Source organism: Pezoporus flaviventris, unplaced genomic scaffold (assembly GCF_033815535.1).
Source record: "Pezoporus flaviventris isolate CSIRO_AGI_PZ_B2104156 unplaced genomic scaffold, CSIRO_AGI_Pfla_v1 ptg000036l, whole genome shotgun sequence".
Lineage (NCBI taxonomy): Eukaryota > Metazoa > Chordata > Aves > Psittaciformes > Psittacidae > Pezoporus > Pezoporus flaviventris.
The window spans coordinates 4,428,609-4,456,414 of NW_026892584.1; the positions used below are offsets into that span (position 1 = coordinate 4,428,609).

Below are 27,806 nucleotides of genomic sequence, written 5' to 3' on the forward strand. Positions count from 1 at the left end.
TCCATTAAATTCTTGGGGTGCAGCATGAAGAAGAAGAATAATGTGGGAAAACAGAAAGAAGCACACAGGTACAAAATTATGCTGTTGTCTGAAGTTTTTTTTAGAAATAAAATTGAAAGGAAACAACCAGGGAGAGTGAGGTGCTGGCCAACAAATCCAGGATGTATCACCTCTCAGAGATCCTTGATGCTGAAACACCTTTTGAAAACCATTGGTGAAGACTGGAAAGAAAATAATCATAGAGTCATGGAATGGTTTGTGTTGGAAGGGACCTTAAAGCTCACCTAGTCCCAAACTCTTGCCACAGGCAGGGACACCTTCCACTAGACCAGGTTGCTCCAAACCCCATCCAACCTGGCTTTGAACACTGCCAGGAATGGTGCATCCACAGCTTCTCTGGGCAACCTGTGCCAGAGCCTCATCACCCTCACAGGAAAAAACTTCTTCGTGTATCTAATCTAAATCTCCCCTCTGCCATTTAAAGCCATTCCCCCTCGTCTTGTCCCTGTCCTTGTCAAAAGCCCCTCTCCAGATTTCGTGCTGGCCCGTTAGGTCCTGGTACTGCTGTAAGATCTCGCTTGAGCCTTCTCGTCTCCAGGATGAAGCGCCATCCTATTCGTATTAAACCTGTTAAAAAAAAAAAATTATCAGAAGGGCGGGCTCGGGTCTGAACGCGAAGCTGCTACTGCTCCTTTCCCTCAGCATCTCTCCCCCACCTCCCTCAGCCCTTCCCGCTTCCCCAGGGCGCAGCTTCCCGCCCGAGGTCCTGCTCCCTGCCGTGCCTCTCACTCATGGCTGCGGGTTCCCGCGGGGGCCGGGCCGGCCTGTGGAGCCGGCAGGGGCAGGGCCAGCCCGGTGTGGGCCGGCGCTGCGGAGCCGGCGGAAGGCTGCGGAGCTAGGTCGGCGCTGCGGTGCCGCCCGCTCCCGCTCAGCCCCGCCCCACCTCCGAGAGCCAGCCCGCACTGCTGAGGGGCAGCGGCGGGAGCGGCGCCATAGGGATGCTGCGGGGAGCGGGGCTGCGATGGCTGCTGCTGGCGGCTGTGCTGGGGGAAATATGCTGCGCCGCGGCGGGGGGCAGCGGCCGGCGGCGGGCGGCCAGCCTGGGCGAGATGCTGCGGGAGGTGGAGGCGCTGATGGAGGACACGCAGCACAAGCTGCGCAACGCGGTGCAAGAGGTGAGGCGGGGGCTGGGTGTGGGGGACCCTTCCTCCCTCAGCCCCCTGGGCAGGGCCGCACCGCACGTGCGGGCAGCGCAGCGGCGCGAGTCTCTCACTCATTCGTCTTCGACGATCCCTGTGAGGAGCCGCCTCCCCGCGTCCCCTCAGCGCGGCCGGCTCCATGCGTGCCACAAAGGAAGCCTGCGTCCGGCCGTGCCCGCGCCCCCCTGTGAGGAGCCGCTGCCTGAGGAGGGCGAGAGCCGCGGTTCCCCCGCCCGGCGCAGCCGCCCTCCTCAGGCAGAGAGGCGGGAGGTGCGGGGCGCCGGAGTGGCCCCTGCTGCGGTGGAAGTTCTCCCCTCAGTTCTTGACCTTATTCTGCTCCCCTGCAGGGTTTCCCACCCCGCTCCTCGCATAGCCCGCGCACTCCTGCGACCCTCGGCTGCTGCAGTCCGGAGGTTCCACTGTAAAGCCATCAGGGCAGATGGTGAGGCGAAGGTTAAGGCAAATAGCCCGCCTGGTTCAGAAAATGAGAAAACAGCAGTACGTGGCAAGGGGAGGACTGAAGTGAAGAGCTACTTTATTGTCCTTGTACAGAACCAAGACAATAACAAGAGGTTATCCCAAACCAGGATCTGAAAGTGTAAGACAGTCCTGAAGACACATGTGTAGAAGCGGCTTAGAATCATAGGATGGTGTGGGTTGGAAAGGACCTTAAGATCATATACAGGCAGGGATGATCTTTCCATTAGACCAGGTTGCTCAGGGGCCTTCTGTATCTTGATCTCAAATTGCCTACCCAGAATTGCAGAGGACCTGTTTCAAAGCCAGGAACTCAGCCTAGACCCCGAGCTATTGTCTTAGATCCCCTTTCAAAGACCTTGTTCCTGCATTCCCCTTACTTTTGCATTTTTCCCCCCTTTGTGTTAAGAATCTTCCTTCCAAACTCTTTTTTCCTCTCATTCAAAATTTACATGGTCCAAAACCATCTTTTACTAACAACCCACTGGGAAAACAGACATTTGTTTACTATAATTATATAATTTCTGAACTTTTACTGTCTTCTGGACAGTTACTGAAATCTGCCTCTGTCATTCCCTTTATTTAGACTGCAAACACATTGAGACAAACCATTCTTTTCATTCTTTTAAAAAGTATTCTTTACAATGCCCAAAATATGCTTGGTTAAAATAAAGATCTAGTCAAAATTTCTGCCTGTTTTATTCTTCTGTTTTCAGTTCTGGATTGAGGCATGGCCTGTACACAGCACAAAATGTGGGTTGTCTGGACTGCATCTTAGCAGATAAAAACTTTGCACACAAAAAGGTTGGCAGCTGTCATTTAAAATAAACAGACGTACCAGAAAGAGAAATTTTGTCTTGGGAAAAATCCTGTTGTTCAGACTGGCTGAACTTGTGGCCTCCTAGCACAGCAGTTGCTAATAACAATGGGATGCAACTTACTCACAGTTTGTGTTGTTTACAATGCTTTTTTGCTGACCTTACTCTGTTTTCTGATTCAGAGAGCACTCACTTTCTTGTTGAGCCTTCATCTGGCAAAGACTGTGGGAACTGAAGTGGAGAATGAAATTCTGGATGCATGCACCCTGATCTATAGGACTGCTTCTATTGACTTTGGGGGCTCTGGCTATGTCTCTGCCCTGCCAGAACATTTTCTTTGTCAAATGGGAAAGTGTGTCTGAAGTGTTTAGTGGTTTTCTGGGGAAAACAGAAAGCTGGGCTCTTGACCGGCATCAACCTGTGCAGATACCAATTTGTCGCTAGTCTTTGCACACATTATCCTCACAGAGACTGACTTTGGCGTAAACAGTCCAGAGCTCAAGGATTTAGCTCATCATTGTTTTTCTAGTCCATTAAACAAGCTGCTGCTGTCACTGTCTGAAACAGCTGAGGAAGCGTACCCATACAGGGGGATCTGTGCTAACAGCATCACATAATTAAACAGGGTGTTACTGAGGGCTGCACAAGAAGCACTGCTCTTTTGTGTAATAGTTGCTAATTTTCAGTTGGTTTATTTAAATTTGGCAGATGGAAGCTGAAGAGGAAGGAGCAAAAAAACTGTCAGAAGTAAACTTTGAAAACCTACCTCCCAACTACCATAATGAGTCAAACACGGAAACCAGAATTGGCAATAAAACTGTTCAGACTCATCAAGAGATTGACAAGGTATGAGAAAACATACATAGCAAAACATGTATATAGCAAGCTGCTGGTTCTTACACACCTTTTCTTCAAAAATAATTTTTTTTTTGTGTTTTGGGAAGAAATAAAATAATTTGGAGCATATACTTTCCTGATCATCATTACTTTGGGATTTTATTATCTCTTATTTGCTTGACTAATCACTGTGTAGGGGCACATGTCATGAAAGGTTAATGTGAAATAATCATTTTGAGAAAAGTTCCTTCTGAAAATAGAACACAGGTAGAGCTATTACATGGGTCATAAAAGAAAGACCATCTCCTACTCAGCTTCCTTACAGTGACATTTTGAATAGATAAGAAGGTAGCCTTGTAATCTACTTTTTCCTCCAGATTAGGATTTTATATGATTGACAGCAAAATGGAGCAAAAAAGGGAGCGGGTGAGTTAAGTATTGCACAACGTAGGACTGAGAGTAACAAAGGAGTAATAAAAATTGTAGTCTGATATTTTGTTCTTCTTTTGTCGCATCAGGTTACAGATAACAAAACTGGATCAACAATTTTTTCTGAGACAGTTATTACATCTATAAAAGATGGAGAAAATAAAAGAAATCATGTAAGTGGACACATTTTTTCCTGTTGAAAATTAAACGAAATGCTTTATGTTCATCACTCAGAAGAGCATGATGTAGTTCACCTAGTGAAGTTTCTGAATGCTTTAAAACACACAAAACCGTTATGGGTAAGCAATCAAAAATGCTTTTTGTTTTTTAATTAATTTAATTTAGGCATATTATATTATGAATTGGAACTGGTATTTCAATGTTGTGGTTAACTGCGGTGCTTGATCTGAATATTCACTTTGTCTGTCAAATGTAAATGTTGTGCTCAAATATCAAAGATAGTTACAGAGCCCTTCCCAGCATGAATAAACCTTTAGTATAACAGGTTTCCATATATGTTCTCTCTGTGCTCTTGGGTTTCCTAAAAAAATGCTTTCTGGACTTTTAACACTGGAAAATAAACTCCAAATTGTCTATCATGAGAAGTCTACGGAACAATATATGTCTGTAGTTGCTTTTCAGCCTAACCTAGTGATAGACAACTGGTTGTGAAAAGTCACTTTGGGGATGGGTGGGACAATAAATCCCCCTCCCCTCTGGAAATATGGTTGTTTAAGGATTCTCAAGGAATTTAAAAGATTAAGAATATTCTTTAGTTGAGTATATTTGCTAAACATCAGTAGTCCCATGGGAAATTCAGCATGTACCACTACTTGGAACAACTGTTAGGTTTTCTTCAGTTATAGTCTTACCAAAATGGACTTTTTTAATGCTCTTGCTAAGACAGGAATTGCCAGTGTTCCCTCTCGTAGCTGGCTTCAGTTGACTAATAGTTTGTGGTTTAATTTTCGTTTAACATGCCCTGGCTTTTTCTAGAGTAACTTTATCCAGTTCTTTCACTAAAGCAGCTATTTAACTATTTCATAAAACGTTTATTAAACAAAAAGTTATGGTGGTAGTTCCTATGTTTAATGCACATAAAACCTGAAATTAGTGCATCTTTTCTGCTGTTATCCTCTAAGTAAGCTTTTCCTCTTTCAGCTTGTATTTTTATACTGCTGTTAAATTTTGAAAGTGGCAAGTAGCAAAATAAGTTGCTAGTGTTTGCTGTACTTACTTTTAACTATTTTGCCAAGCTTATAGATTAAGTGGTAAGTCAAGGTACACAGTAAATTGCAACTGTTCTAAGCTATAGCTTGGTTTTATTCAAAGTGTTAAGATATGCCACAATGCTTTTTAATAATGAGGTATGTGTAATGAAGGCAATTCAGATTTTTTTTTCAAGCAAATATGGTCATCATTGTCAAATGCAGTGTACAAAGGCAAACTTTCCAACCTTCTTAGCACTGGGACGCAACACTGGTGTTGTTTCATAGTGTATTTGGCTTGCTTTTTGTGTATAATCATTCTTCATAGCTGTAAAAAAATAGTTCTAAATTTTTCCAATGATTATGCAAAGTTCTTTATAAGCTTCATATATCAAAAAACAAAACTACATTTGTTAATGTTTGTTTCCCCTCTCATGCTCATTTTGAACTTTAAGTGCACCCATGGTACAAACACCTAATTTAGAGGTTGCCAAGTTAGAGAAAAAGCTAAATGGGAAAATCAACCAAGAGACATATTTGGTTGTTATTTAAGGCAAGTGGGTAAACATATATATTAATTTGACCAAGAGGTGCCTAACAGAAGTAAATCGGAAAATACTCGAAAACCTTAAACATTAAAGGGGAATATGAATAATTTAGGGCACTACAAGGTTGAAGAACTATTTTAAGAGTAATGGCATGAAATTGAGAATTGGAAAATTTGGGTTATAGCAAGAAAAATATGCTGCCAAGGAGAGACCTGCCAAGTGGAAGGAAAATTTTGCCCAAATTAAAAAGAACTATTGTTTAGATCTGTAAACTTAAGACAAAAATACTGGGGGAAAATGAGTTACATAAAACTTTGCACTGTCCCCTTAGGTCATTATTATATACATACATTTTCATACTTGAAGTGTCGTGTGACATTGTGGGATGTCCCAGTCACTTTCCAGGCTGCAGGCCAGTGGATGGTGGAAGAGTAATTCTGCTTCTTTGCTGCTTATTTTAAACTTTAGCAACAAAGTAATAACATATATAGGTTTTGTATTCTCCAGGAATTTGCAAATACAAACCTTCTGAAATCTGGAGATCATCTCAGTGTGTCTCTAAATACAGTCAGTATATGCTGTTCTGTAATGCATCAGTGATTCATCCTGCTGTGCATTACAATGTAGCAACAGGTCTGTATAATAGTAGCTATAAGTATTGACAGTCATTTGAAAAGGTATACTGACATTTTGTTATGAGGATAAAGAATTTGGTAGCAGAGGCTGTAGGGAGCCAGCCATTGGGAACAGGACCTCTGTTCTGATGCTATTCCTGTAGCCTTCAGATTGGTGTCTCTTGAGGAGCATACATTTGGTTTTATTTTCAATCTGCCAATTAAAAGAAACAGGCACATGCTATCATAAAAGCTCAACTTTTAATCTTGTAAGGAAACTGAAGGCTGAAAACTAAACCTGTTTCATAGGTTCATCTTATAAGCTTAGCTTATAGAAGTTAAAGAACCACAGCTCCTTCAGTTTAGGTTCAAAACTGGGTGGTAAATACAATTCATCAAACACCGAAGCAAACCACCTGCTCTGAAATGTAAACTCTGTATAATTTATTGCTGCAGTAATTAGTAATAACTGGAACTCTACAACCCTCAGTTCACATTTATTCTCTGAGCCAAATTATAAGCCACTGAAATCACTGAAAGTTTTTCCAGTTACATTTTTGGGGTTTTGAGAGATGACACAAAAGCCTCACAAGTGAGCAAAGGTGTGTCTTGCGATAGGTCTGTGTTGCAATAGTAAATCCACATACTGGCTGGAATGAAATTTGGCACTGGAGAAGAACCTTCATGGCAAATAGGTTGTGTCTGCTTTGTAAATCACAGTGCCTGTGCCACCCTTGCAAACAGGTAGGAATACCCATATCTATAGTGTATTTAGGTTTATACACATACATATAATTCAGATAGACTATTACAGAAACATAAGGCATAATCTTACACACACACTTTTCCCTCTCAGACAGTATTTCTTCTTGGCTTTGCATCACAAATGTGTTCTCTTTAGACTGTATTCTTTCTTACTGAATGGCTCAGTTGTCAGTATTTTGATGGAAAGAAGACTGTCAGTATTTAAAGTCTCCAGAAGAGGAATTGTGCTGCTTGCCATTTCTGTTAATGCAATCCAGTTCTTCAGAGGCACTGCATGACTTGGAGATGCCTTTTACATTCTCTCACTAACATTCACTTTCTCAGATATCAGTGAGGACTGGCAGTCACCAGCATAGATGTCAGGCTTTAATCCAACAGTCTTGTGCCTTGAAAGAACCCGAATATAGGCAAGGGGTGGCTGGATATGCATGTTATGTCTCTGCAGGGTTTTACACCCACTTGCTCCTGAGTTTAATGCTCAGATACTCTATAGTTTACTTCTCTAGGGACACTGGTTAGCTTGCAAATTAACAGAGTTAATTTCCAGTAGTTCGCTCAAGTATAGAACGCAGATAAAGTAACAGCACTCTTTATTACCATATGAAAATCATTATTTTTTCTAGTTTGTTGACTAGTCCTATTTCAATTGTGATACATGAGCCTAACCAATGAAAAGCAAGCATGAAAAATAAGAAGAAACAAAATTGGTGCGGATAAGATTTACTGCACAAATGTTGGTTGCATTTCTATTCAGTTGCACTCAGAGTAGTATTTTATATAAGCCCTTTCTTCTAATCCAAAGCTAGTGTACTTAAATTTTTTTTCTTGTCTGTATTAATTTGGTAAATAAAAATAACAACATGTGTTTTTTAGCAAGTTTGGGTTTTTTTTCAGACAAGTACATCTTGTTGCTTCCAATTCTTTTTCTTGAAAGACCTCTTTAAAGATGCTAATATCTAGGGAGAGTATACCAGTATCATACGTTTTTTGTCTTTGGCACTATGAAGCACATTCATTTCTTTCACTTGTCTTTGATGGTAGAGGCTCTCAGGGACATGACTGTGCCTCCTCCTTAGTTACACAGTGCAGGTCAAATTTTCTTTGTGGGAGAGGAAGCAGAGGTGCCTTCAGTGGATTCTGTGCAAGGTGCTCGCTCTTTCTCTGCAAAGGTGGGTGGGTGCCTGTGTGCACATACGCATTTGGCACCACCCTCTGCAAATACAGCAGCTGGTTAGGAGTTTCAAACGCGCTCAGGTTCTTAGGAGATAGACTCCATGATACCAGGCCTTTATTTCCATGGTTAGAGGCTGCTGTTTGGATCCCTGCAGCTCTCGGCAGGGAGGACTGTGTCACTGTGGAACTGCTTTTACAAGCTGGCTTGGAGGGCTCTTTAAGTGACAGTCAGGTCACAGGTTTATCTGTAGAGATAGAATGGATAGTACCCCCATTATAATGGCCTTATTTAAAGCACTTTTCAGCCTTTATCTTCAGTCTCACAGTAAAATAGTAAGACGAAACAAAATAGTAGAAAATTAAACATTAATCTCTGGGGCTCCATTTCACCCTTTTCTAGAGCGAAATTTCTTTTCAATGGGTAAGCTGTAGTGCTTCATAACCAAGCTTCCAGTTCTCTGCAGAGATATCCAGAACTGCTGAAGTACCTGCTTGATTCCTATTTGAGCAACTTTTATATGATTTCACTAAGTATATTTGCAGCCACATATCCTGGAGTAGCTTTCTTTTGGGATTCATACTGCTCCAGGGAGAAGAGTTTTTACTAGTGCTGAAGAGAAAAGGAGCTTTGAAAATTGAGAAGGAAGCATTAATGGAATGGAAATAGCAATTTTTTTCATCATCATCACTGCAGGAGAACAGCTGGTGGTAGAAATTTGAATATGCAGCATCTTGGTGTTGATTTCTTCTCCCTTTGGCATGCTTGTTTCTCAAGGAGGACACTTATTTGGGCATCGCAGTCCTACATTTGGGTCCATTTCACCAAGCTGTGTGGTTCGGTTGATACCCTGGAGGAAAGGAATGCCATCCAGAGGGACATTGACACGCTTGTGAGGTGGGCTGATGCCAACCTCATGAAGTTTAACCATGCCAAGTGCAAGGTCCTACACCTGTGTCGGAGCAATCCCAGGCACAGCTACAGGTTGGGCAAAGAAGAGATTCAGAGCAGCCCTGCAAAGAAGGACTTGCGGGTGCTGGTCGATGAGAAAATGAACATGAGTGTGGCTTGCAGCCCAGAAAGCCAACCATATCCTGGGCTGCATCAAAAGGAGCATGACCAGAAGGTCAAAGGAGGTGATCCTGCCCCTTTATTCTGCTCTTTTGAGACCTCACCTGGAGTATTGTGTACAGTTCTGGTGTCCTCAACATAAAAAGGACATGGAACTGTTGGCACAAGTCCAGAGAAGGTCCATGAGGATGATCAGGGGACTGGAGCACCTCCCGTATGAAGATAGGCTGAGAAAGTTGTGGCTGTTCAGCCTGGAGAAGAGAAGGCTGCGTGGAGACCTCATAGCAGCCTTCCAGTATCTGAAGGGGGCCTGTAGGGATGCTGGAGAGGGACTCTTCATTAGAGACTGTAGTAACAGGACAAGGGCTAATGGGTTAAAACTTAAACAGGGGAAGTTTAGACTGGATATAAGGAGGAAGTTCTTTCCTGTTAGGGTGGTGAGGCACTGGAATATGTTGCCCAGGGAGGTTGTGAATTCTCCATCGGTGGCAGTGTTCGAGACCAGGTTGGACGAGGCCTTGGGTGATACGGTTTAGTGTGAGGTGTCCCTGCCCATGGGTGTATTCCTAGGTTGAAATCGTGGTGTCTGTCTAGCAAAAAATCCCATGATATCTAAATCTGGTAGGTTTTGTAAACTTAATAATTTAATTCTTTAGCACTCTTAGTTTGCTTTTGTTAGCTGTCCAGACTGCTCTGTCGACATCGCTTGTTACATGAACCTTGTATTGACTAGTACAGTTCTTCTTGACTAGTACAGTTCTTCTTGATTAGTACATTTCTTAGTCTTTGGGTAATTCTCAGCGTAGGAGTAGATAAAGCAAACTGCACTTCCTAGTTAATGCTCCAGGAGAGAATTAAGAGATCTGAATAAGCTGTGTCACTGGCTTTCAAGTTTATAAAAAACAGAGTAACTCAAATAGATTATTACAGTTATAATATAGGCTAAAGCTTTCTGAAAAAAAAAAGCAAAAAAGCATGAGTAGCTTACAATGGCAGCCTGTTAAAAAACTAAACCAGTTTCACTAGCCTTTTGTAAGTGGAATACCTGCATGCACTCTCTTTTGTCACATACAATGGATAGTTTTTAAGTAGTACATCTCAAGTGTTTGCAAGTCATAGCTTGATTTTAAACCAAAACCCTTCCTGTAGGCTGGGTCCCAATCCACCTAAATTCCTGCAGGAAAGCTAATAGGTATTTCTTTTAAATCTTACCCTGCATGAAAACCTACTGCTTTTTACCAGCAAATCCAACTCGTTTCAGTCTTTTGCACAACTTCTTCCAGGCAGTATGATGTGTGCATTGCCCTTCTGATGTTTTAAGTTTGCTAACCTCTCTGATGCTAGCAATCTGCTTTGTCGACCTCATCAGAAGTGACATACCCTTTTTGGATGAGAGGTGTGATGGAGTGTGTGCATACCTCTGAGCATAACTCCATAAGCAGCAAATACTTCTTAATGATGCAAAAGCTATTAAGAGGTTTAATTTAGCTCATGGACGATAGGATGGACTTATTGTCCGTCACAGTGTATCTCTAAACCCCACCTTTTTACCGGTGATCTGATGTTAACTGGACTATAGTTAAAAAAATGTGAATGTTAGCCTGAATGAATGCAAAGATCTGTCATAAGCAGTTTGAAAAACATGTGTCACTCTGATTCTGCATGCAGAAACTTCTCCGAGGAAGAAGGTGGGAAACCTCTGTAATTGCCAGCTGAGATGTGTCATTCAGCTCAGTGTCCACACTCTTATTTACTGAACTTAGCCCACTCTGAGTGGGCTTGTTACCTCAGAGGGAATGCTGTATAGAAAGTTATGGATCCACACAGAGAATCAGAAATGGATAGTGTGCACAAACGAAGATGTTTTGTAATACTATAGTGCTGCAATAGGCATGATGTGGAGAAAAGTGAGACTGCCATTTCCGTGGACTCGGATATCATGCTTGGTGACCCTGAACAAAAAGCAGGTGTAAACAGCTGCTAGACCTTATCAGAGTGAAGAGAAGCAGGGTGCCTTTTGCTGAGAGGTGAGGCAAACCAGGCAGGTGTTTGGGCTGAAAACACAACCACCAAAGGTCAGAGAACACACATAATTATCTCTTTTATTTATTTTTTTCTTGAATAGTGGCCTGGATTTACAGGCAAATAACTGATGCAACATTAAAGGGATTACTCCTAATTAAAGGTATCAAATTGTGCTCTTGTTTGTGTCAGTGTGGGAGTCTGGAGTCAGTCAAATAAGTTTAGTAAATTTATTTTGCTAGTGACAAAAAAAAATAAAATTTAAAGAGTGACTAGGATTTCCTTCATATTTCCCATTAGTCTAGCTTAGTGTAAGGTTTTTTTCTGTCAAGTTAGGCAAACAAAACTGTGTAGTACTAATAGATACCATGAAAGTCACACTTTTCATTAGTAATTCAGGTCTATGCCTGTGTTTAAAATGGTTTTAAAATTTGCCAGATCCTCATGTGCTGTCATATGGTATATCTATTCCAGTTAGACTCCAAAGAAAAAGAGTAATTTTACAGAAAAGCAGGCTGGCTAAAGAACTGCCTCATTAGTTTTATCTGTCTGGACTCTTACCCCTGAGTAATTAAGTATTGAAGAAAGATTTTTCTCAGAATAGAGTTCTCCTCACCAAAATAAACTATTACCATAACACAGTAACAGTGCCTATAATTGATTCAGTGTTTAAGTGATGGTTAGTAAAAACACAGCAGCAAACCAGTTAAGTTCTCCAGAAGGGTCCAAAACAGACTTTCTCTTAGAGAGTCAGTGCCCACCCATTGCTTCATCAGTGTCTACCCAAGAGCCATACACCACTTTAAAGTTTCATCATTCTTGTTAGTTGTGGAAATAAATTCTGGCTTGCCTGAAACTTTTCATCTGTGGGGAGGTATGCATCATGTTCAGTTAATCTGCTGTTTCCTTGTTTGCATACTGGTTGTAAGAACTCTTCTGCAAACAAGCCCCCATGGCAAGGGAGCAGTGTAAATCAAAGAGCAGTTGTTTTACCTTTTCCCGGGCTTTAGTTTAGTCATCTCACACATACCATGCTGAGTTTCGGGAACCAAGGCTGTCCAAATGTCTTTTGCAGATCATGTTTGAGTTGTAGAGAGATAAAAAAAACAAATTACCATGAATGATTTTACTTTCTGCCTTTATTAGATCTACCTGTTAACCCTAAGAGAAATTAAATAGTTTTTTTTATCTTAAGTTAGCAGATAGAGTCAGGAGAGTGAATCTTTCATGTGGGCTGGTGACAATTCTGTGATCTGCTGATAACTGTTAAAAGATCATTGTATGGGCTGTCTTTAGACAGCACTGAAAACTGATCAGCAATGTTTTTCTTTCCTCTGGTCAGACCTATGTAACAAAATTAATCACACAAGAGGAAAAGCTTTAAGGCAAAAGAGAAATTTTTTTCCACTGGTTTTGATTACATGGTGTAATCCATTGGCTCCAGCAGCTGCTTATTTGAGATTTTAGCTGGGACCATGTTATCTAATTAAGTAATAAACAGTAGCAAAGGCTTTAGGAAATACAGGCTATAGTACTGGATGTAAAGCAGAAATGTTTTGTCTTTCTGGTTTTTATTTACACCTGTAGCAGAGTGATTGAATTACAAAGGATACAGATGAATGGGTTAAATCTGCAGCTGGTTTACATCAGTTTGTCATGGCTGGGAGGTTGGCCTAATAACACATAGAACCATATATGATGAGCCTAAGTCTTCTGTAACCTTTTCCTGGGCTGCAGGAGGGGTAGGTGCATCAATGTTAAAATGACTCTGGTTTTACACCAGTGTGTTGGATGAGACAGAATGTATGTGATCTGTGATTGCTTGGCCTTCTGTGCAGTTGTTTATGGTCAGGAAGACGTGTGAGATGCTACTAGTCCAGCTTGATGGTGTTTTTTACTACAATTTCCAAAGGTAAACCATGGAAATCGAAGGAAAGTGGTGAATTGAAGTTGTTTCTGTTCAGTTCCGTTTCATTAAAGATTTGGCAAATGTGAGGAAAAAAGCACTGTAGAATGGTGGCTTCAAATGTATTCCCTTGAGAAGTGCATTTCTGTGTCAGCTAAGTCTCACTTTGTCCTTTCTCCCATCTTAATTCATAACCAGCATTCTGGCATCCTTTGCAGAGTGACTGTCTGCCTGGCCTTTTGAGAGGCTGAGTCACTTTGATAGTTACCACAAAGGAAAACCACACCAGTGAATGTATTAGTTTTCAAATTGTGGTTGTTCACCACTTCAGCTTACAGAAAGAAGCCCCCCTCCAACTTTTCTACCTGTCCTGATTCTTACCTTAACAAGAAGTGCACTTTTCCATTCCCGTTAGTAATATATCATAATACAGCAGAACTGGTAAAAAGATATGCAGGGTGGGGTGGGAATTTCATATTTGTTTACTTGTTACCCTGTCTGGAAATGACTCAGAGCCTGTTCTGTGGATTTATATCACATGAGGAGTTTCTCAAACGTGTTCCCTTAGAAAGCCCACTCATCCCAGAGGTAGGATGAAGCATCCTAAGGCATGTAGAGTGGCTGACATCATGGTGTCAGACACAGGGTAGTCTTTCCTTGTCCATGAATTGTCTTGGGCATCATACATGCTAAAAAGCTGTAATACATTCACATTCTTATGTCCTGTTTGGAAGGACATAAAGAGTATGCTGAAGACCTTTTTTTCATTTCTTCTTCGTTGGAGTTTGTTTATGAAATGAAATGATTATTCATGAATTGTCATCATCTGTTGTTGATATCCTCTAGACACATGATTTCAGACAGAAAATCAAATCAAAGGAAAAAAAAAATTAAAAGGCTCTATTGTAATCCCAACGAATGTCCCAAAGAGGAGGTCTGGAAGAAGCCTCAGAAAGTCAACATCTACTACACAGATGCGTACTCCATCTTCAGGCAGACATTCATCTCATGTGTACTCAAAATCCTCAAGCTGTGGAGGCAGTTTATTCCAATACTTTTCTGTGCTCACTCTAAAAACGATATTGCTCTAGTTTAAACCCCTTCTTCCATCTACAGCTCATGGAAAATATATTATTTCTTTCCTCTACAAACAGCAGTCTTTCACACTGTCAACTCTGCTATAGGCAAAATCCATTGAGGATGAATTCTTACTCATCTGTTTCTGTTCTAGTATTATCTTTGGCTGACACCTTAGACACAGTAAATAAGTCTGCTAAAACTGTAAACTACCAAAAAAGCACAACATATAAGAATGAAGCATGGAAGATTCAAGGTTTGAAATAAGTTCTGTGAGGGATTGGGCACAGGTTGGAATCTTACTAAGTGCACTGCTCTTAATTCAGTGATTACGATTAGCAAGTAGCTATTAAGTACAGAAATCTTGTTTTAAACTGTTTTTCTTTCTGCACAGCTGTTTCACATCCTTGCTGTGTTCAGCTCCTCTGTGTTGTTTGCTTTCATAAATTTTCAAAATTTACATAGTTTGGTAGTGAATCATGGAAACTTTGTAGCTGCCAACCGTAGAGAGAAAAGACACCTGCATTAAACTCCAACCTCCAGGCACACCATTACATTAGAGCTTTATCTTGATAGGATTACTGACTACTTAGAAATAATGGTACTTCAGAGCTTCATAACACAGTTTTACAGTGCTTCCGTAACTATTACTGTATCTCAAGATATTTGGAATAAAACTCCTCTTTTAGACCACAAGGTTTTAGACTCATCTGGTTATCAAAGGTCAAAGAATTGTCCAATTAATACATCCACAGGTAGATGCGTTTCTCTAGTAAGACAACTAATTCCAAAACCATTAGGAAAACTTGGTTTATGAACATGTGTCAGTAATTTGACCTCATTTGATAACCTCATACTATGTAAAAAAGCTTTTCTTAACAGGGAGCAATTAAACATGGAACACATGGATATTGGTTTTCAGTCTCAGATTGTCCAACTTCAGCATATTCCTTCTCTGTCTAGTTTCAGATATAGAAGATTATAGAGTCTCTGTGTGTTTAAAAACCAATGGACTGAGTGTGTAGCATAGCACCAAGTTTCCAGAAGGCCTAAGAAGAGAATTTCTAGTATCCTACTCTGCCTGTGGTATACCTGACAAACAGGAGAAAAGAAGAGGAATTTCATGTTATAACCTGTCCTGCCTGCTCTAGGGCAAATGCGTGGAATGAGACAAGACTTCTGCTGTTGCAGACAGGCGCTGCAATATGTAGCCTTGTATATATTTATGTATATGGCTGTATACATCTATATATGTGTGTATGTATACATCTGCACAGACCTCTGCTCATTTCTTAGTTGAATAGGTCTTAGTTAACAGACTAAGTTAATTACCTGTCAGATTATAATTTGCGTTTTTTTTCTGCCAACTTTGAACAGTTTTTCTAGTGTGCCTCCTCTGACACCATTGCAGAACTGATTGAAATAAGCACTTTGTGTTGTTTCCCACCCAAGAGCATTTGCAGAGAATGTAGTCTTGCCAGGATCAGATTGTTAGATTCTTACTGAGAAAAGAGAGGGTGAGAGAAGAAAATTAAGTGACTGCTTCTGCAGAGTGACCTGCCATGAAATTATTACATGACACACAGAGATACTGACCATGGATGAACAGTACATGATCTGATTGACAGAGCATCTAGGCATCATTTTTCTCATTATCCTGAGGCATTTGTCAGGAATCTTTTATTTTTTGGTTTTTTTTTTGTGTGTAGTTTCTTCTTTCATTGATGTCTTGGTTTCTAGAAGCTGTGGATAATAGAACATTTTATCTGAGCTGTTTTGACCTGGAGCATTATCTGCATAAGAGTCTGATCAGTGACAGGATCACTGTATTTGTGATTAGAATAAGCAGATGGTGTAGAAAGGGGTGGACTTCTTACACTGACTTTGGTGGGTGTGTGACTACAACATGCTTCAATTAATTCCCTAGGCTTTTGTAGAGCCTGTTAATGCTAATGTAGTTATGTTGCTTCTAGTACCTAAAGCCAAGCTCAGGTGCCTTCATGTAGACATATTTTGCATTCATTCATACTGCATCATGTGGAGAGACAGAAATAACATTCCTACAATTAAGATTTTTTCTGTTTCTTGACAGGGAAAAGGAAATGGATGAGATTAGTTCTGTGAAGTTCAAGACAAAACTGAGGGAGTCACTTGAGTTTTCTTACTTATTAGTTTTGAGCTCAGAAGTCACATTCCTGTTGAACAGCCACACAAATAGCTGACTTTCCCACATAACACTAGGTTATGACTAATACCATAGCCTGCAACTCATATGCCTGCTCTTTTTAGTATGCCTTTTTTAACAGTAGTCCTTATTTTTAGTAGTGCTATGTACTTGGCAGGACAACAGTAAGAGATTTGCTCTGCTGCAAAGTATTACAGAGGTTTTGAGGTATTTCAAGGCACCTTAATTCATATCTCATCAAAGCCAAGTGCGTTATGTGCCCAGTCTAGACAACTGAGAGATTAAAAAGTGGAATACTTGTGCAATTCAAACTGTGGTAGTAGTTTCCACAAAAAACAATATTTCATTCTGTGTAAGTCTGCCATTTTTTAAATACATGTAGTACATGCGTGATACAAACCGGGTTTTATGCCCTTTTTCTTTACTACTCAGCAGTTTTTGCCATCTGCTACATTAAATGGAGAGCAGTCCAACATGAAATGACTTGTAGAAATTAAAACAAAACCTAGAAAGGGATATGTAAACACAGAAGTAAATGTTAACTCTAAGAAGTGACGATTGCTAAGAAACGTCAGTTTAAAAGTGAGCAAGTGATTTTGCTAGAGCACTCCAGCTACAGCTGAAATTATCACTGCCTCACAGATACAGTTAGGTGAGCTCTGGAACTGTTTGGGAAGGATCTGCAGCTGCTACATATGGAGGTTAACGTGAGTTTTATTTGAGTTACAGGCTTTTGAAAAGGAAATTTTCTTAGAAGTTTTTAAGAAACATGTAAAGGGACTTCTTGTTCAGAGAAGCTTTTGAAGCGTAGTCATCCCAGTAGTCCTACCATACTTCACTATCACTAACATCAGTCACGTTTTTTATTCTCAAGCATGAAGATTAACCATTCTTTAGGAAAGCAAAGAAAAGCTTGGCATAATCGGCCAAAGACAGGAAAACTGGTGTTTCTTTCAGCAGTAATTGGTTTAGCAGTCTTATAATACAGTCGTCATGGAACCTTTTTCATGAAGTTTCAGGGTTTTGTTGGGTACTTTTTTCCCTGCTGGTTTTGGAACAGATTCAACCTCTGAATTGATTTTAAGTGTTGCACTACAGAGTACAATACTGTATAGTAAGAGCCCACAGGATGCTGAGTATGTACTTACAGGTACATAGCATGCTCTTCTCCATCCCGGTTTCTGTTGTTCACGGGTCCTAGTGTACCCATTAGTAAACAGGGAATCCTACTTTCACTTTGCATTATTCTTTAGCACTTCTCACACAGCATATTTCTTTGCTGCTACATTGACTGGTATAACATCATAATGGATTTCAGAGAGATGTATACCATTGTAAGTGTAGCTAATTCTGTCTTTAAGCTATCTGCTCAACTTGTATGCTCTGCTGCATGTCAGAAGCCAGCATCTGCTCTCCTGCATGTCAGAAAACAGCAGCCCCAGTTTACACAGTTGCTCCTGCAAAGACATAATATTCTGAGAAATAACCTAATGTGCAGAGCTCCAGAAAAAAATGGATTGTTCAGGATCTATTGCAGCTCATGAAGATGTTTAGGTTTGCTCCTGGTCTGGCAACTGTTCTGTCTCAAGGTAGCCTGATTAGAACAGGTCTGTGGCTTGATTAAATAAATAAATATAAATCTTAAAAAGAAAGAAAAGATAAACAGTCACACATCTGCATGTGTAAGCATTACCGAGTTCTGCATTGACTACAGATTATAATTCCTGGGTGAAGGAAGCTGGCGTGAAGTGTGGCACAAAATTTCACGAAGAGCACACGAAAGCAAGCTTTTTCCATGCCAGGAAAGAAAACTGTGAAAGGATTTTTCCCTCAACTGAAAAGCCTCATAAAACTGGAAGTCTGAACTGGTGGGACACAATTCAGTAAGAGGGGAAAAAGAACTTTCTTGGCAGGCAACTCATTAGTGCGGGAGAAGGCAGTGACTGGAGAATTACAACTTTGGTGTTAGGTGGTTTTATAGCTAGAGAGGGAGTTATTCCATGAGCTTAAAAACAACTGGGGCAAGATTTCTCCTTTGTGGAGAGGGACAGTTGGAAAAACTGAGTACAGTGAGAGCTGGCTGTTTGCCTGAAAGTAGATGGAACAGGGATGAAACAGTATAGTTTATGTTGAGTATGGTTTATACAGAGGGATCCATAAAAGAAGCTGACAAAGCTGCAGCAGAAAATGGGCCAGAAAGAGCATGGCTGCTGAAGAGAAGCGGCTCACTGCTAACTTGGAACTAAAAAGCCTAGAACATACTGTATAACACTGGGATATTGACCCACCTGATTATGTAGCAACACAAAAGCAAACAAGCAGAATATGCACTGTGCTGGAATAATGAAGTTTTAAAAGCATTCTGGTAATTTATAGCAGCCTAGACCTGGTGGTACTGTCTTAAAATAGCTGAAATGACTGCTTCTTCTTTATAAACATATAACCTGGATATTGTGTCACTGACTTGAAAATAATCCGGCCACTGACTGTGTTTGGCTTCTGTTCTGTGTTCTGGGTAATCAAACTTTGAAAACATTTCAGGTAGCCAAAATGGGTAACTTAAGACACTGCTCTTCATGCAGAGCAGCCTTGTCTCACACAGGGCAAGAAGCTTCCATAAGGTTTAATGTGGAGAAGATATGAAGACAGTATAGATAACAGTAATTTAAGAGCTTTACTTAAACTTCTTACTGACCTGGTCTTCAGCGCAGCTGAAGCACAAACCCCAACTGTGGTGGTGTGGAAGAAGTCAGCACTTCGGGGAGAAGTGATCTGAGAAAGTAGAAAGGGAAGATTAAAAGCTTAGTGGAAACTTTTTATAAAGGTTGCACAAATGACAGTTGATCTGCTGCAGCAAATGCGGTTAATATCTGCCAAGGAGCAGTCAAGTGATCTCTTCAGAGAATTCACAAATTTCTGGTATAATTCCTTCTTTTTTAATTGACCAATAGCAAAAAGACAGCATCAACCTTATGGTGGTACAAACCAGTGATGGAGTACAAGTGACTCAGAACAGTGCTATGATTTATTCTTCTGTTGACTAGATTGTTTGCAGCCTGGAGAAAACACTTTTTAGAGAACAGGTTTAATCACATATTTCAAGAGGTAACCATTAGATGCGTTCACACCACCCCTTGCTGTGAGCCAGACGCATCAGGGACGTGCAAATGTATACACTTATTCTCTGTATTATCTTCACTGCCATGCCTGCGAAATCCTGACCAGTTTGTTCACCCTGTGCAGCATGAATAAAAGATGAGCCACCTCTACCATGGTGCTTGTGGGACCTTTGGGTGAAGAAACTTCAGTCCGAGTTTGTGATTCTGACAGGATCTCAGGTGTCACTCTCACATGAATATTTTTGTTAGAGCCATGAAAGGATTCCAGGTTTGAAAAGCTAAATATGTGCTCAAAGACCTTGCGAAGCTGAGGCCTGCCCTGGTGTCATAGACATGGGACAAAGGCTGATACACTAAGGAGAACTATGGGCCTTCTTTTTTCCCCTAGGATGCATCTGGCTCTCCAGCACTTGTCAATCTTAGTGTTCAAACCTGTCTGGTGAACACTCATGCAGCAAACAAGGAGGGAGGAAACAGTGAGTTTGTTACATGCACCTCAAGGGCATGCAATGTAGAAATACCATGTTCTTCGACAGTCCAGAACATTACTAAGTGAACATTAACTCCATCGGCAGCAGGATGATGCCAGAGGAATGATGTCAACAGAGAATCTCCTCCTGCATATTTTGCAATATCCAAATTATATTTAAAAAGGATTTAAAATTTACATGTGTTGGTATTTAGACATTTGCAGCTGTGATCTCGCAGGTAATGGGCTATGATGATAGGTACACGAGAGACATACCATCAGCCAAGGAAAGGAAATCTAATGGTGTATGACCTCTACTGCTTTCCTGAGGTACTTGCTGTAAGGTAGTGCTGCAGTTACCATCAAGTCCCAGGGACATTTAATGTTACCAGTCCTGCGGAAAGCAGCACTGCATTTTTCAGCATAGAAGTTACTGCTCACAAAAAAATCGCACGGCAAATATTGCCCAAGAAAGACTTGTCTGCCACTTGCAAAGGGGAGCAGTTAAAAGGAAACACATTTCCCTTCTCCCTTAGGGTTGTCCTTGCTGGCTTAGGGAAGCTAACCATGCTGCAGTGTTTCTGTGGTTGGCACTGACGTTGCTGGGGAAGAAGAGGGAGGACAGCATACAGCTACCTGGCCTGGGATCTAGAAAGCTGTTTCAAAATGGTCTCCCACAGAGCATAAAGATACTCTTGGCTGCTGCAGCTGCTGTAGCGCATCCTCTTTCCTTTGGTCTTGCCCCCATCTGGAAAAAACAGCCAGCAAATAATGAATCACAACTGTACTCTAATGCAATTTGAATAAATTTAATACAAATGTCTTCAGCCGCCCTCCTCTCCCAAGAGTGTGCAGAGCAAGATTTGTTTTCTTGAGGTTTTTGATACTAATACCAGAAGTCAACCTATCCAGCAATCTGGGGCCGCAGTATTTAGGTACACCATGGACATGGCATTGTGCTATTTCAGAGCTGTAGCTGTATGAAGAAACAAAGCAAGCTTCTTGTCTTGGTTCCTAAATAAGAAATACAATTCCAGACCACCTGATATTTCAAGAGGTATGGATTTCTGTCACACAGTGGCAAATTACTTTCATATTTTTCCTCAGGAGTGCATCATTGATGAAGACTGTGAAACAGGGAAATACTGCCAGTTCTCCACCTTTGAGTACAAATGTCAGCTCTGTAAAACCCAGCATACAGTAAGTCCTGAATGAGATGCGATTTTCTGTGGTCTTTAGAAACTCAATATAGAAGTTACTGTTAATGTCAGCAAGTCAAAATTAGTAGAAAAGAATCTGCAAAGCTTTTTGCATGAGGTTAAAAATGGGTGTGTAGAGCAGATTGGGCTGGGTTGTCAGTTTTTTTGGGGGGAGGGTGTTTTGGTGTTCCTGTCTGTTAATACAACAACTAAGTTTTAAGGTTTCTGTTCTCACACGCTTCAAAACCTGCACTCTACTCCTCCTGACTCAAGCTTGACTTGTTAGGTGGCCTAAGTACAGTGTAAACTAACACACTGTAGGTTGCCGGTGAAACAGGCAAAGATGAAATGCTGTGCCAGCTCCTAAGGCTCAGCTGACAGTAGGTTTCCAGCTCGTGGTTCACATAGAGTTGCAGCAGTGAGTGCTCTTCACTTGTACAGTGCTGTAGCGCAGTTGTCACCAGAAGTGATCCTCTCACATGGGTCATTTACATTGTTTGAATCTCTGAACATCAGGAAGCAGTAAATTCCTGTCTTTTGAGCTAAATGTTCTTGGTAGTAGCTATGCTTAGGTTACCTCCCGTGAGTCACAGGTACCTGAGAAGTTCAGGCTTTTTCTGTGGTGAAGATCCAGTTTAAGAGCAGTCTGTTGAAAAAGGGCTTTTATCTGACTGTCCCTTTTCATCTAAGTTCTGCTGACAGCTTCTTGTGAAACAAATTCATTCCTCAGAGCATTTACAGACAGTTAAGTCTACAAGCAAGCAAGCCTTGCTGTAGTCATGTAATCAATAGGATTATTATAATCTAAAAGCACCAGGCTGTTCCTGAAATGATTGAAATACTTCGTAACTTCAGGGAGCTCTGTTGACTTCAGTGGACAGAATGCTTGCTTAAACACAAGTCCTGAGTATATGCTGAAGTGTCATTAAGAAAGCTTATTCTTCATATTTTAGAAAATGTTAAATGGATAATTTTTCATGTTAACATGGAATAGTGAAAAATCAACATTGGGGTGACCTAACACCTACCCCCCCCCCTCCTTCTTTTTGCAGCCCTCAGAAGAAGATGTGTAGGATAAAGAAAGTAAAAATTGGGTCCTAGCTACACTCCTGCTGTAAAGTGAGCTCAGACTGAAGGTGCTGGGACCAATTCCCTGACCTAGAACCCCCACAATTGCAAAACATTTTTAATTTTAACTAGCAGGTCTTACTCGTGCTAGTGTAGTCCCTCTCCATGCCCTGTGTTCAGCACTTCCTGTGGGATCCACTGGGCAAGAAATTCTGATTTTGGATGGCTGCCCAGACAGGGCTTCACACAGACGGAAAACAGCTGTTAAAACGCTGACCTATTGTGAATCCAAGATGTTAATCAACCCACCTAAAAGAGAGAAACAAAGTGACACCCTGTTTGCATTAGGTTGGGTTATTAGGTGTGTATAGTTGAAGCAGGGGGACAGTTATTGAAGCAGGGGGACAGTTACCATACACAGCTGGCTCTAGCTAGATTTGCACTTCTGATTATCAAAGATAATTTTTTCGGAGATTTTTTGTCAAAGATTCTTGCTTCCAGATGAGGCCTGGTTCTTATAACTGAAGATGGCTTTTAGTAAGGTTTTTTTTCTTTGCTCTTTGAAATCATCCTTCTGAGCAAACTGTAAATTCCTGACTGCATTTAACAATGAAAATCAAACAAAAAAATCAGTAATGTTTTCATTGACAGCATTTTATTTGTTAATTTCTACTTCCCTTGATTGCAAAAGGCTGCCTTAAAATCCGTATTACAATTTAGGATGTCTGACTGCTGATCCATTTTTATATAAATGCTAAAATAAGAATTCAGGTTTTGTAAGATTGGAAGTACAATAGTATAGGAGGAATGCTGTTACTCTGCTGTGGAGTTTCCTGTCTGGCAACTAGTTCTATGTTTGCTTGAAGCTGAGAATCTAAAGCAGTTTGGTTTAAAAAGTGGGAACATGACACACATACTTGTAAACCGCATATATGCGGTTGTCTTCAGGACCAGATCTAGTTGTATGCTTAGCTCTCTGTTGATATGTGCAATTACTGCTAGAGAGACAGTTTTGTCCTGTGCTTTTTCCGTTTGCAAGCACTGCTCACGGGATGTTGAATGCTGTGGAGACCAGCTTTGCGTTTGGGGTGAGTGCAGGAAATCCATTTCAAAAGGAGAGAATGGCACCATTTGTGAGAACCAGCACGACTGCAACCCTGGAACATGCTGTGCTTTTCAGAAAGGTACAGAGGTTTGCTTTTTATCCTATTCATTTTATCATACAGGAGTTGGGAGTATTTATATTTAGTTCAAGTGGCTAAATCACTACAGAATCAGCACGTCATTCTGCCTCGGCCTGTGAAGCACACCTTGGTAACTTCATTATAAAATTTCAATTGAATTAGGAGTGAGAAAAGTCTGACAGAGGTTCACAGTAGTCAAAGAAAAGCCTGTTGCGTGCTAGAGATGACACCAGCATGAGAAGCTCAAAAATCTACTCTTTCTAAAGGAAAGTCTCACACATTTAAAAGTAGCAGAGCTCAGCATCAAATTTTCACCCCGTAGAACAGAAGTAAGAGAACGAAAAATGTACAAAAGAAATTAATGAGATTACTGAATGTGGCTTCTCCCTTCTCTCAGCAAGCAGACCATCAGAGTCGCATTGCAGATACATTTCACACTCTGAGTTTTATGACAGCCTTCCAGGGCACCATGTTATGCAGTACTGACCAGACAGCCAAGATACATAGAGGAATTACATTCCAGATTATGTTGTCAGTCCACATGGAAATGTGAAACTTGATTTACAGAAGGTAGGACAGGAGGAGAAGATATCAGGCCTGAAATCAGTCCCAAAAATCCTGTCTGGTCAGGGCCCAGCTTCTTCTACTCTTTTATACCCACTAGTTCCTTGTAGTTTTTATCATAGTTCACCTTAGTTTTGCAGTGATAGGATACAATTCCAACCATCTTTCCACACAGGTAGCTATTTCTCTAGATGCTGTTTATCTGGCTCTGCTAGAGGAGGGTTACCCCAGCCCTGCATCAAGTTTCTGCCTAAAGCACTTACAGGTTTTGAACATTATGGTAGACCTTCAATGATAAATTCAATGTTTGGTGAGAACAGTTTTATTTTCACTTTATTAGATTTCTGCCTAAAGCATTTACAGGTTTTTCCAGCCTGTATCAGAGATTTCATTGTACTGCGATTCCAAAATGAGACAGAAAGGGCACTTTTAATATAGCCTATTACTTTCACCACACAGTGCTTTGTATCTGCTTATGCTGCAGAGATGAGTAAATCACTAATATGCGTCCCACTGGTGGTAGTAGCACTAGGCTGTCTACTGTGAGGGTAGTACTGCTGCTGTAGCCTTGATTTCCTATGGGCTCCGACCAAACTGTGTCTTCATGATGATTATTTCAACTGCATAAGACAATCACAGTGAGTGTAAGTTAGTGTTTGGCTTGAAATGAAATTTAGTGCAAACTAACTCAGGAACAAACAATACAATAGATAGGCATAGTGACTAGAGTTGTGGAACACAACTGTTAAAACTTTAAATAGCAACGGATTTTTATTCTGTGCTTGTCTGATGTAGCAATGCTTTAGGGCTTTTCAGGTTAGGCCTTTATCATTAGAGTATTGCAAAAGTTTGTCATAAATATTGGAGGATATTTTTTATATAAAACTGTAGTGAACTTCGGAGCATTCACTGCTGAAGATAATCTGTTTCAGCATTAGGAACTGATAAGTCATATCCATTAAAGTACATGTCTGTGTACACACACACATACGTATTTTGACCAAGGCTGTTTATAAAACATAAATTCTTAACTCTTCACATATTTTATTCTGCCATACCACAAAATATGAGGTGAATGAAGCCAAGAGGAGGAAGGGAGCTTTGATAGGAACATCTGGAAGAGCTGGATTCAAGATCGACACTGTAAGTTGCTAGCATCAGGAAACACAAAAGGCATAACATTTTGTTACACAGGCTGAAATTGACACCTGTACAGAAACAAAGTTACCAAGTCCCCAATGCCATCAGGCAGCTTTGCTTATTGCAGAGTGACTACAACAAATTAAATACGGAGTAGTAGTTCTTGTAACCTCATTTAGTCTCTTAACGAGTGCTCTGTATTTGTACCACTGCAAAGAAATAAGAAAAATAAAGAGTTCCAAAACACTGATATTTCCCTATTCAGGTTTTAAGCCATCAATCCTATGTGTTGTAAACAACTAACTGTAATGTTAGTTTTGTTAGTTTTAGCATAGTCTTGCAGATCTCCAAGGGATGGGGTTGTGCAGTACTACTGTGTTGACAGCAGTCTCTTCCTGAAGCAGCAGAAGTTGATCTTGCTCATTAAGCATAAATTTCCACTCTCTTACTCCCACCTAGTGGAAAGAACATTGTTATGGCTCCTTCATACGTAAAAGGACTTAAAAAGTGATCAAGTCTGTCTTTTTATATTGTGTATATAGACTTAAAGATCAGGTCATTTCAGTTTAGCAGAGAGTTAAGCATTTCTCTTAAAATTAATTTACTGTGGCATGCAGAAGTGATAAATGCCCCATTCCTGGCAGTGTTCAAGACCAGGCTGGACAGAGCCTTGGGTGCCAGTCTACTGTGAGGTGTCCCTGCCCATGGCAGGGGATTGCAACTAGATGATCTTAAGGTCCTTTCCAACCCCGGCTATTCTGTTTTTATGCAGATCTACTGTTTCCTGTGTGCACTCCATTACCTGAAGAAGGTGAGCCCTGCCACGATCCTTCAAACAGACTTCTCAATCTGATTACCTGGGAACTGGAACCCGATGGAGTACTTGAGCAGTGCCCATGTGCAAGTGGCTTGAGCTGCCAACCTCAGAGGTAAAGAGCAAAAGCGGACAAGCAAGCTGCTTGAATGTTTTGAGGGGGGCTCTTTCTGTGGTAAACAGATACAGAACTTGAAGATTCTTCCTCATTAGAAAATGTTCTGGCAGCTTTTCTCAAGAAGGAGAACGGTTTTGATAGGGATAGAGAAACACAGAAATGAATTGGGGTGTGATTATAACTATCCAGCTACAGTCACAAAAATTACTTACCTCTTTAGGACTATCACAAACACAGAAATACTGTGCATACATGCACAAGACTCACATGGTCAGAAAGATAAAGCTGCTTCTGGGAGTTTCCATGGTGAATTTGAAGATTCAGATTTTTTTAAAGAGGCAGCCCATCTCTGCTTGAAATGGCCCTTGGCTAAATATTACTAGTGAGTGCTAAACACTGAAACCATGAGATTCTATCTTAGCGAATACAGGGTTAGCCTGCCCAAAACTGGACGTACTAAAGCGCATAGGAAGCAAAACATACAAGAATTAAATGCACACAAAATAAGCTCCAGGAACATCTTTAGCTCATTCACCCTTTGTTTCCAGTGAAGGAGGGTGCTGCTTTAAGCAGCTATAAAGGGGGGCTAGACCTAGCAGTGGTCTCCTTGCCCTATCACAGGGAACTGCTAACAGCACAGAGACACAGCGGATACCATGATCAAGTTCTGCTCCCTCACCTCCTATCAACAAATATAAAACATTCTTCAAACTTTCCTTTTACCAAACTTCCTACAACAGCGTGGGGTATTTGTTTGCAGGCAACCGAAGCCACTTTTCAAAACAAAGGCAGCAGCAAATTTAGCTATTACAGTATTCTGTTCAGAACCAAATACGTAATGCTCAACTCTACAGCTTGATAGAAAGCAGTATTTTTTTCGGCATTCCTTTAAAGCTGGAGTGTCATGTTTCTTAACTTGTTATTGTGATGTGAACAGAAAGCCCTAGTCACCAGGAGCACTTGTAGGCAGAAGAGCCAGGTTGTGCTGAGGGCCACTGCCATCTTGTGTCCCAGCATCAAACATCTGTGCCTATTAGAACCTTTGTTCTAGCTCTGTGTGTGGAAATCCCATCCTTAACCCTCCAGCTGTCAAGCATATAAAAATCAGTCGTTTATCAAGTCAGCTATGGTAGACCGGACAGCATTGCACATTTAACATGCTTTCATGTGGGGAGGGAACGAAGAATTTTATTGAGGAATTAGCAAAAGAACATTAAAAGATGTAGTACGTGACCAGATGTCTCTTTCCAACAGCCAGAGCACTACATCTGTGTGTGAACACTTTGCCAATGAAACCAGGGATAATGAAAAAGAAAAGCCCTTAATCATGGATGAGATGCCATTCCTCAGCTTGATACCCAGAGAGAGTCTTTCCGATTATGAAGAAAGCAGCATCATTCAGGAAGTGCGTAAAGAATTAGAAAGTCTGGAGGACAAAGCAGGTTTGAAGCCTGAGCCTGACTCAGCTCGTGAGCTGTTCCTGGGAGATGAAATTTGAAAGTTCAAACACCAGACAGTTAGGTAGTTATTTCTAGAGATTTTTGTCTAGTGTCTTGCTTATATAAATCCTAAACACATACCACTGGATAGAAGTGTAATAAACAATGTCTTCAGTGAGCACCCTTTTCTGTGCACCAAACCTGCATGTTCAAATGCTTGTTGAATTCACTCAATCCCTGGACCAAGCCTGCTGTCAAAGACAAATAAGAACTATATCAGTGTTTCTTCTGGGTTAGTACTTTTCCCGTAAACTTATCAGCACTTGTACTCATTAAAAAACACACTTCAGCATCAATAATCGTTA

At 40.9% G+C, this 27,806-nt stretch overlaps 1 protein-coding gene across 1 annotated transcript; it reads left to right on the plus strand.

Moving 5' to 3' along the window:
• The first annotated feature begins 865 nt into the window (after window positions 1-865).
• On the plus strand, window positions 866-27,717 carry DKK3 (dickkopf WNT signaling pathway inhibitor 3). The gene is made up of 7 exons (XM_061462909.1): window positions 866-1,175; window positions 3,203-3,340; window positions 3,850-3,933; window positions 21,023-21,115; window positions 23,222-23,366; window positions 25,843-25,999; window positions 27,257-27,717. Exons 1-7 carry the CDS (start codon window positions 999-1,001, stop codon window positions 27,498-27,500), a joined length of 1,038 nt encoding a protein of 345 aa, XP_061318893.1. The 5' UTR covers window positions 866-998; the 3' UTR covers window positions 27,501-27,717.
• Window positions 27,718-27,806: the final 89 nt, after the last annotated feature.